The 11787-nt window shown below is 37.0% G+C and overlaps 1 protein-coding gene across 6 annotated transcripts in view; it reads right to left on the bottom strand.

Annotated features, from left to right (window-relative positions):
• Positions 1-958: 958 nt before the first annotated feature.
• HACE1 (HECT domain and ankyrin repeat containing E3 ubiquitin protein ligase 1) overlaps positions 959-11787 on the bottom strand; it is a 91750-nt gene continuing 80921 nt past the window's right edge. For all 6 annotated transcript variants that reach the window (XM_079780841.1, XM_079780843.1, XM_079780842.1 and 3 more), the window contains 2 exons: positions 3515-3628; positions 959-2947 (listed from right to left, as the gene is read on the bottom strand). In XM_079780841.1, coding sequence (XP_079636967.1) covers positions 2845-2947; positions 3515-3628 — 217 coding nt within the window. In that variant the 3' untranslated portion in view covers positions 959-2844. The remainder of the gene's footprint in view (positions 2948-3514; positions 3629-11787) is intronic.

Genomic DNA, 11787 nt, shown 5'->3' with positions numbered 1-11787 from the left:
ACCCACAACCTTGGTGTATTGGGACGACACTCTAACCAACTGAGCTACCTGGCCAGGCCAAGACACGTAGATTCTTGCACCCACCTGCCAAATTCTAAGTTTAAATAGAGGCATTAACTGGGCTCAGTCACATATACTTTACAGATGGTCTTAACACGTTGCTCTCTCAAGGCTATGTCCTTGAAAATGGCTCCACTGTGGGAATGGTGGGTAGAACATACATTCCAAGGACAGGGGAGGGGGTGAGGATTGCCCAGGTCCAGTTCTAAGGTCAATTGGTGGTTAAGTCATCTCCATTACTTCCTCAAACTGGGAATCATCGGTTGGCCCTCCAACTTGTAACCTACACTTTAAAACTTTCACACCCACATGGAATAGGCTGTATTCAACATACTGTTTTAAAGCTGGATTTCCTTAGATTATATTATATTTTGTTTTTCTGATGAATTAGAAGATGGATTTTATTAACTACATGGTCACTATCCACTCAGACTATTTGACTGACTAAACTTTCACCTGTAAGTTTTCATTAATGTTACCTATAATATGTTCCCTTGACTAACGTTTGTTTTACTTTAGAATTCTGTTTTCCTCCTTATATGGAACTACCACATATTCTAAGACTTAAGAAGTCATTTTTCTATTATGTAATCTTCTTTTACCCAAACGGAAAGAAATTTCTAATCATTTTTCTATGCGACCGTCCACTCAACATATCCATCTACTCACAGAAGAAATGGTGGATTAAATTTAAAAGACTTGCTGCCTCCAGTTTAAATAATATTTTTAATCCATGTAAAGTATTTTCATATTAACTACATTCTTATAGTTTAAAAATAAAGACAATGTGAAAGAATAAACCCTAAATTTTCTAGGTTTACATAAAAATATTCATATTCATGGATAAAATACCATGACATTTTTAATGTTTTATTATCTCTTATACATAAATACTTGCAAAAGGACCAACCCAACAAAGCCAATGGATTGCATAATTATAAACAGAAATTTAGAGACAGACACATGGATAGAGATCAGGCTGACATCAGTCCGTAAGGGGGTTGTTGGCTGGGGGATAGTGGAGGAATTGAGCAAAAAAAGAAAAAACTCATTGATAGGGACAACAGTATGGTGATTGCGGGGGAGGGGAGGTGGAGAAGGATATAGAGGGGTATAAATGGTGATGGATGGAGACTTGACTTGGGGTGGTGAACACACAATACAGTATACAGATGGTGTGTTGTAGAATTGTGCACCTGAAACCTGTGTAATTTTGTTAACCAGTGTCATCCCAATAAATTCAATAAAAAAGAAAACAAATAATGTTTGTAGCACAAAACAAAAAAATAGAAATTAATGTTTGTAAACATGAAAAATTAGCAATGTAATACTAAACTCAGTTACTTATTTGAAAAGACAGAAGTCAATGACCATTTTTACAATTAAATTTTGAAAACCAAAATTTAAAAATTATTAGCTTCATTTATTATAAATAAAGCATATGACTCTTAATTTTAGAGCTAATAAATTTTAAATAATTCCTAATTTTTAATGTCATCTGTTAAGATTTTTTAATATAAAAAACCACAATAACAAAAAAGGACCAAAAAACACATATTAGAGAAACTTTATAAATTAGCAAAGCTTTCAATGTATATGTCTATATACATATATACACAATAAATATTTGTCTGAATTGACATATACATGGTCAATATTTGTCAGTAACAAATATACCAGCTGCTCATGAGAAAATATGCACAGGTATGCATATCCATGGATATGCTATTGGATAGTCTGCTTTTGGTTTCCAGATGCAAGGTCCTAAGCATTACAAATTCCTCCATTAGCACTTCTAACTATGTGCATGTTCCTACTTCCCCCTAAAAGGTATGCTGTAACTACTCAAGTGTGTCTTTTCAAAATAAAAACTGATTAGATCACCCTAAAGTTGAAAAACTAACATTCTACATTAGGCATATTCACTGGAAATCAACATTTTAATCATAAAAAGCAAATTTAAGAAAAACTTACATATTTAAATTGTAATCTGCACATCAGATTACTTAAGTGTGTCATCAGAACTCACTGATAAAATAAAAAATGATAAAGTATATTTTAGGCTTACCTAAAATATAAATTAAGGCATAAGAGAAACTATGAGACCACAATATATATGGAAAATTGACCATTGAAAAATGCAAATAATTCATACAATATAGTATAACCTTTAATATATAAATTAGATATCATTTCATCAGCTGTTTGTTAGTCACATCAGTCTAAACTTTACATTACATAGTAAAATATTAAAAAGCTAGAAAACATCATTGCAATATAGATTCAATATGGGAAAATACATATTTGTGGTTTTATACACAATTTCAATTAATCCATTCTATACAATAGTTTTTCAAAATATAAATGGCACTTTACATGCAATAGGACAAACCAGTTTGGAGGTCCTACTATATTTTAATATACAGAAAAGTAAAGAGAAAACATCCTTTAACCGAGACAGTTACATAGCAGAGGTGGAATGTAGAACAAGATTTTGCCTTAACACAATCTTGAATAAGATTAAAGAAATATAAGGACAGTTTCTACTACTTTCAATTAGCATTCTATAAAATGAAGGCTACTGTGATTTTCTATTTTCTAAGTGTATCACAAACTGAGAAAACATAAAAGGGAAAAGGGGCAGGAGAGAAAACCTGATCCTTGATGAATTTTAAACAGCCCTGCCTGTGAGCTGCCTTGAGGCTGCTTTTCTGTTGACATTTCCTAAATTACTTCTGCCACTCGGACTGTGCATCAGCAGTCAGATGAGCTTTCCAGACTCCACTATGCCATTGTGTAGCCATAGCTGCCACAATGCAGTGCCACAAGAAGTCTGTCCTTGAGTATTTCTTTACTTGGGTATTCAGGTAACTTGAGCATGTTGATGCTTTAAAAGTAAAATATACCACCATTAAATAGAAAAACTGTAAAATTTCTGATTGTTTTGTCTAGCAATGAAAACTATGAAAATTAACATAAAACCACCCTCTCAAATTTGCATTCAAATTGGAAAACCCTGAAGTAGTATTTAAAAAATAAAAACAAAAGCAAAAAAGCCCCTGCTGCATTGTAGTTTTCTTTAGCCTGCAAACGTAGCGGAAGAAAATAAGTTCCTTTCAGCCAAAAATAAGCAAGAACAATTTAATTTGAAATGATGGTGTAATTTAGTGACACTATGACAATTTAACTTTAATGCTGGTTGAACAATATTCAATTAAATTATAGATAGTTTCCTCATATTCCTTACCAAAAAAGGGGAAAGCAAGGAACTATGTAACTATTTATTTGTCAGGGATTCCAAAATGCTGACAGAGATCACTGTTGAGATTCCTTCTACTCTTGTAGCAACGCAGTAATTAGACTTCATCACTCAAAATTAATCAAAACTTCAAAATGCATTTAAATAAAAAAATGTACAATGATGAGAGAGAATCGAAAAAAAAATGTAACATACCATGTGCTTGAAGTTGGTAGAAGATTTGGAGTATATGGCACAGCAGCGATTGTAAAGTTTTGCAGTCCACTTCCACCCATGATATTAGCAAATCCACCATGTGGGACCCTGGAACTAACAGTTCATATCTTAATATGTTGCAATCATTAAAAAAAATCTGTTTTAGATATATTTCCTAAGTTAGAGTAAGAATGTATACAACTCTAGGTCACTGACAAAATAATCCTTTTGCATCTGCAGCACTCCAACTTATTACCAAAAGTCACCATGTGGCCAGTTATCCAGCTTCCAGAGACACCCTCCACATTTCTATAAGCTGTACTATGCTTTCAATTAGCCACAGCACATAGCGCTACTATTCATTTAGCATACTGTAAGGGGCAGAAATAGAACATATTGGGGATCAGCTACAATTATAACAAACATTAATCATGCTCTGTTAACCATGACGGTTCTGTTCTGATTACAGAAAGCACATTCTAACCTGGCTGAGAGTTGTACACCTTGGGACATGGGAGCGAACATTGGAATGCAGTCTGTCCTCCTAGTGCATTGGTCGGCAAACTCATTAGTCAACAGAGCCAAATATCAACAGTACAACGATTGAAATTTCTTTTGAGAGCCAAATTTTTTAAACTTAAACTTCTTCTAATGCCACTTCTTCAAAATAGACTCGCCCAGGCCGTGGTATTTTGTGGAAGAGCCACACTCAAGGGGCCAAAGAGCCGCATGTGGCTCGCAAGCCGCAGTTTGCCGACCACGGTCCTAGTGAGAACTGCCTATCATTAGGGAAAGATTTACAGTCTCATGGCACCTAGTCCTAGAGATACTTGCTCTTTACAACCCTCGGCCCCTATTACCTGTCATCTGGTCCCGGGGCACCCCGTAAGTCCCCCCCAGCCCACGTGACTTGTAACCTGTAATGATTATCCCATGCCCACTTCCCTATACCTGTAATTCCTACTTCCCCACGTAATCTTATCCTTCTACCCAATATAAGCAGTTGGCTTATGGTGGGGTGGGTACAGAGCAGATGTTTGTGGATGACCTGCTGCTCTGCCATACTGCCAGCATTATTGAAATGAACATTCATATGTGATTCAACCCTGTCTCTGCTTAATTGGCTGAAGTAATGACAGGCATCCTGGACCCCTTGGTTGTCCAGTTAGAATACTGCATGTACAATTATTTTATTTAATGTGTGTCTCTACTAAACTGGGACTGATTTGAGGGCCCAAGTGTGTTATATTTGTATTTGTGTTTGTATCCCTGGGGTTAGCAAAATGATTGGCATCTAGTAGACATTCACTAAGTATCTGCTGAATAAATAAATGTTTGCTTGATTAACCCTTTGCACTCACTTGCTTTTTTCTCGATTCCTTTATTCTACTCGGGATTTAATTTTTTAAATACCCCAGATTTTACAAAGCGCGGCAGTAGAATAAAAAACTGGAGTTTCTTTTCATACAAACTTATTTATTTGGATTTTTTTATATTTCAAATTATTGATACATTCAAAGAGTAATTTTAATCTCAACATCCGAGTGCAAAAGGTTAAAGCAACAGAGGATCTTACATATAATCCAAATAATTTCCCGTTTAAAAAGAATCTAGGGTCAAAAGGATTTTGTTTTGTTTTTTACAGTGGAAATACTATAAAATTCTTCACATTTCTCTTTCCAGAGATTCACAATATCAGATGTTGTTGTTGTTTTTTAATGTCACCTAACATAGTCAAACCACAGGAAGGCTAATACAATATGTACTAGTATAAACACCACCAGAAAATTTAATCTTGGGTACATGGCTGTAGAGAATGTAATTACAACTTCTCAAATTCTATTGTTTACATTTGAAAGAAAATTAGTATTTCAAGTTAGCATATATATATATGTGTGTATACACACACACACACATATTAGTATACACACACACACACACACACACATATCATGATTAAACAAACTGATCCTGGAATAAACTTTGTTGTTTTTATTTTTTTTATTTTATTTTTTTTAATAAACTTTGTTGTTTTTAAAATGAGATGTTCTAGTGCTTTTTGGATAAATTAGAATAATGGTAAGCATTTAACATATAGGTGTCAATGCATATTCAAAACAGTAGACTAATATTAAAAATGTTTTCTAACATGATTCATAGTACAAACCATAATTCAGTTCAGTTAAAAAAAAACTGTTGAGCCGAAACCGGTTTGGCTCAGTGGATAGAGCGTCGGCCTGCGGACTCAAGGGTCCCAGGTTCAATTCCGGTCAAGGGCATGTACCTTGGTTGCGGGCACATCCCCAGTGGGGGGTGTGCGAGAGGCAGCTGATCGATGTTTCTCTCTCATCGATGTTTCTAACTCTCTATCCCTCTCTCTTCCTCTCTGTAAAAAATCAATAAAATATACTTTAAAAAAAAAACTGTTGAAATTTGAATAACCAAAACATCTTGAAAAAGAACAAAGTCAGAGGGCTCACACTTCCTGATTTCAAAACTTAAACTACAAAGCTACAATAATCAAAACAGTGTGGAACTGGCATAAAGACGGACAATATAAACCAATGAAATAGAGTAGAGAACCCCAAAATAAACCTTCACATATATGGCCAAATGATTCTCAACAAGTGTGCTAAGAACATTCAGTGGGAAAAAGTCAGTCTTTTCAATAAACTGTGCTGAAAAAGAACCAAGATAGTGGCATAGGTAAATGCCTGTACTTGCTGCCTCCCACAACCACATCAAAATTACAACTAAAATACACAACTATCATCCAGAACCGTGGGAAAGCTGGCTGAGTGGAAGTACTACAACTAGAGGTAGAGAGGTAAAGAAGAAAGCGCATTGAGACTGGTAGGACATGTGGAGGTACGGAATGGGCTGGCACCCGGGTGTGCCGATTTTTTTAAATATAATTTTTTATTGATTTTAGAGAGGAAGGGAGAGGGAGGGAGGGAGAGAGATAGAAACATCAATGATGAGAGAGAATCATTGATTGGCTGCCTCCTGCACGCCCCCCACCAGGGCTCGAGCCTGCAACCCAGGCATGTGCCCTTGGCCGGAATCGAACCTGGGACCCCTCAGTCCGCAGGCTGACGCTCTATCCATTGAGCCAAACCAGCTAGGGCAGTGTGCCAATTTTTTAATCGGGAGGGAGATACAAGCTCCTGCTTGCTCTGAACTCTAGTGCCAGGCGAGACTCTGGGGGACCCAGACACATACAGGAGGAAACTGGACTATCTGGCATCGGGGCAGGAACGCAATGACGGCTTTTTCAGATGGAGATGCTCGCAATGGTCATTGTTCCTGTGCTGGGACCTCCCCAGGGCAGGGCTGACTGGCAGCCATTGCTATTTGCTCTGCCCTGGAGATTCCCTGAGACCCCGCCCCACCCAATTTACAACCCCACCCAAGCTGTGGGCAGCAGCTTTTCATATGAATGGCCTGTCCTTTCTCAGCCTAAACACTGTCAAACAAGCTGCAGCTGGGTCAGGAAGCCCCAAACTTATCAAAAGGCCAAAGGCCGGCACCAGCAGCAGCCTGCTTTACTTCACAGCGGGGCCTTGTCTGGGGACTTCCAAACCCGATACAAAGAAGATAAATCTGCAGATCTCTCTGTAGCTCCTGCTGGGTGACCCAAGCAGTAGCTGACTTTGCACCTCCTTGGAGATCCAAGAGCCAGTTACCCAGTGGTCAGTATGAGACCATACCATATTACAACTCTTCACATCCATGAGACACACTCAAGGGGCAGACTCAGTGAACACCAAAGCCCCACTGAAGCAAGTCCTGCCCCATGAGGGTGTCTCCTGCACAGCAGCTCTTCCATTGTAGACACAGCTGGTCCTCACAGCCAACTGGCCTGAAGGTCAATTCCTCCCAGTGATACCAACAGCAATCAAGGCTCAACTACAACAAGACTGTGCACACAGCCCACAAAAGGGTGCACCAAGAGTGTCCACCTCAGGTGACTGGAGAGACTGAGCCACTAGGCCCTATAGGACACCTACTACACAAAGCCACTCTATCAACTCAAGGAGACTTAGCACTACCCAATACATAGAAACAAACACAGGGAAGCAGCCAAAATGCAGAGACAAAGAAACAAGTCACAAATGAAAGAAATGGAAGAAAGCAAACTGCTGGATATAGAGTTCAAAACCACAGTTTTAAGGTTACTCAAGAATCTTCTAGAAACCTCCGAGGAATTTAGTGAGATCTTCAAGGATCTTAGTGAGAATGCCAAAAAATGGAAAAGGACCAGTTAGAAATGAAGCATACAATGATTGAAATAAAGAATAATATACAGATATTCAACAGTATGCTAGAGCATCCCAAGAATCAAGTCAAAGATTTGAAATATGAAGAAGAAAAAAAAAAAACACACACCTAACCAGAAGAGCAAAAAGAAAAAAGAATCCATTAAACAAAATTACTGAGTTACCAGAGAGATCAAAGAAGATAAAAAAAAAACACACACACAGAAAAGAACAACATCATGGCAACAAACGACAATGAAAATACAACAGTCCAAAATCTATGGGACACAGTAAAAACAGTCTTGAGAGGGAAGTTCATAGCTCTACAGGCCTACCTCAAAAAACAAGAAACAATGGTAATAAATTATCTAACCCAACAACTCAAAGAGTTGGAAAGAGAGCAACAAGAAAAGCCCAGTGTAAGCAGAAGGAAGGAAATAATAAACATCAGAGCGGAGATAAATGACATAGAGACCAAAAAAAAACAATACAAAAGATCAACAAAACCAAGAGCTGGTTCTTTGAAAGAATAAACAAGATTGATAAACCTCTAGCCAGGCTCACCAAAATGCAGAGAGAGAGGACCCAAATAAACAACATCAGAAATGAAAGAGGTGAAGTAACAACCGGTCCCACAGAAATACAAACGATTATGAAAAAATACTATGAACAACTCTATTCCAAAAAAATGGATAACCTATATGAAATTGACATATTCTTAGAAAAATACAAGCTCCCAAAACTCAATCATGAAGAATCAAAAAACCTGAATAGGCCGATAACTACCAAAGAAACTGAAACAGCAATAAAAAATCTTCCAGCAAACAAAAGCCCTGGTCCAGACGGCCTTATAGGGGAGTTCTACCAAGCATTCAAAAAAGAACTAAAACCTATCCTCCTCAGACTATTCCAAAAAATTCAAGAGGAAGGCACACTTCCAAGCTCTTTCTATGAAGCCAGCATTACCCTAATCCCAAAATCAGATAAAGACACCACAAAAAAAGAGAACTACAGGCCAATATCCTTAATGAACATAGATGCTAAAATCCTCAACAAAATTCTAGCAAACTGGATTCAGCAATACATTAGAAAGATCATACACCATTACCAAGAGGGATTTATTCCGGGGATGCAAGGATGGTACAATATCCATAAATCAATAAATGTGATATATCACGTAAACAAACCGAGAGACAAAAATCACATAATCCTATCAATGGATGCAGAAAAAGCATTTGACAAAATCCAACACCCTTTCTTGATAAAAACTCTCAGCAAAGTGGGAATGGAGGAATCATACCTTAACATAATAAAAGCCCTATATGATAAACCTACAGCCAACATCATACTCAATGGGCGAAAACTAAACTCATTTCCCCTAAGAACAGGAACAAGACAAGGATGCCCACTTTCACCACTCCTGTTCGACATAGTACTACAAGTACTAGCCATAGCGATCAGACAAGAAAAAGAAATAAAAGGCATCCAAACTGGAAAAGAAGAAGTAAACAGTCCTTATTCACAGATGACATGATACTATACATAGAAAACCCCAAAGACTCCATCAAAAAACTACTAGACCTAATAAATGAATTTGGCAATGTAGCAGGATACAAAATTAACACCCAGAAATCTATCACCTTTTTATACACCAATAATGAACTCACAGAAAGAGAAATGAAAAAATCAATCCCATTTACCACTGCACCAAAAAAATTAAGATACCTAGGAATAAACTTAACTAAGGACATAAAAGATCTGTACTCGGAAAACTACAGGACATTGAAAAAAGAGATAGAGGAAGAAATAAAAGGAAGAACATACCATGTTCATGGATTGGTAGAATCAACATCATTAAAATGTCCATACTACCCAAAGCAATCTATAGATTCAATGCAATACCTATTAAAATACCAATGGCATATTTCAAAGATCTAGAACAAACTCTACAAAAATTCATCTGGAATAAAAAAAGACCCCGAATAATCACAGCTATCCTGAAAAAGAACAAAGTTGGAGGGATTACAATACCATACATCAAGCTATATTACCAAGCCACAGTTCTCAAAACAGCCTGGTACTGGCACAAGAACAGACATATAGACTAATGGAACAGAATAGAGAACCCAGAAATTGACCCAAGCCATTATACGCAATTAATATTTGACCAAGGGCCTGGGGTGGGGTGGGAACTGGGTGCAGGGGAGCTATGGGGGGAAAATAGGGACATCTGTAATAATCTGAACAATAAAGAATTTAAAAATAAATAAACTGTCCTCAGAAAACTGGATATACCACAGTAAAAAATGAAGTTGGACCCTTACTTAACACCACTTACAAAAGTTAACTCAAAATGAATCAAAGACCTAAACTTCAGAGCTAAAACTACAAAGTACTTGTAAGTAAATATAGGGGAAAAGCGTCATGACACTGGATTTGCTAATGACTGCTTGGATGTGACACCAAAAGCACAGGCAACAAAAGACAAGTAGATAAACTGGACTTCATCAAAGTTAAAAACTTATATGCCACAAAGGATACCAGGAATAGAGTAAAAAGGTAACACAAAATGGGTGAAAATATTTTCAAATCTTAAGTCAGAAGGAACTGACATCCAAAAAATATACAAAACTGCAACTCAACAATAGCGACAAAAAACAATTAAAAATAGGGAAAGGACTTGAATAGACATTTCTCCAAAGAAGATACATAAATGGCCTATATGCAAATGAAAAAGATGCTTAATCAAATCATTTGTCATTAGGGAAATGAAATCAAAACTACAATGATGTATCTTCTTCATACATATTAGGATGACTATTAATAAAACAAAAACCACCAATCCCTACCTCAAAAAAAAAGAAAAAGGAAAAGGAAAAGACCAAATATTGGAAAGGACATGCAGAAATTAAAACCCTTATGCATTGTTGGTGGGAATGTAAAATGGTACAGCCACTGTGGAAAACAGCCTGGCGGTTCTAGAAAAATGGAACATAGAATTACAGTATATATCCAAAAGAACTGAAAGCAGAGAATCAATGAGATATTTGAACATCCATGTTCACAGCAGCATCACTCACAAGAGCCAAAATGTGGATGCAACCCAAGTGACCATCCATGGGTGAAAAAATAAGCAAAATGTGGTATATATACACAATGAAATATTATTTAGCCTTAAAAAAGGAAAGAAATTCTGACATTTGCTATAATACAGATGAACCTTGAGGACATTATGGTAAGTGAAATAAGCCAGTAACAAAAAGACAAACAATGTATGGCTCCACTTAGATGAGGTACCTAGAAGAGTCAAATCCACAAAGACAGGAGAATGGTGGTTGTCAGGGGCTAGGAGAGTAGGAATGGACAGTTAGTGTTGTTGGGTACAGTTTCAACTGAGGAAGATAAAAGTTTGGGAGATGGATGGTGGTGATGGTTGCACAATGTAAATGTACTTAATGTCACAGAAGTGTACACTTAAAAATGGTAGCCCGACAGTGTTGCTCAGTGGTTGAGCATCAACCCCTGAACCAAGAGGTCACTGATTGGATTCCAGTCAGGGCACATACCCAGGTTGCAGGCTCGATAACCCAGTAGGGGGCATGTAGGAGGCAGCCAATGGATGATGTTTCTATCTCTTTAGCCCTCTCCTTTCCTCTCTCTCTAAAAATCAATAAAAACACATTTAAAACTAGTGAATGTTATGTATTTTTAAGCACACACACTGTAAAAGCTGTTGAAAATGAACCAAAATTTCTATTTGAAATCATGGATATGTATATACTCACAGGGGGAAAAATTAGCAATCACTATATATATACTCTGAAAATAGCCATTTTCTTTTCTAGTTTGGTTGCTATTAAATGTTTTCCTGATGAAATGCCTGAGCTTACCTTAGAGGTCTAAGTGAATATTAAAAGTATGCCTGGGGCTTACTAATAAAATGCTAATGCATGAGCAATTCCTACTTAGGGCAAAGGAATATCTGAAGAAGACATGAGTATGTCTGTCAACTGA

This window comes from Cnephaeus nilssonii (genome assembly GCF_951640355.1).
Source record: "Cnephaeus nilssonii genome assembly, chromosome: 9".
In the NCBI taxonomy this organism is placed as follows: domain Eukaryota; kingdom Metazoa; phylum Chordata; class Mammalia; order Chiroptera; family Vespertilionidae; genus Cnephaeus; species Cnephaeus nilssonii.
This window is presented reverse-complemented; position numbering and strand designations above follow the sequence as displayed.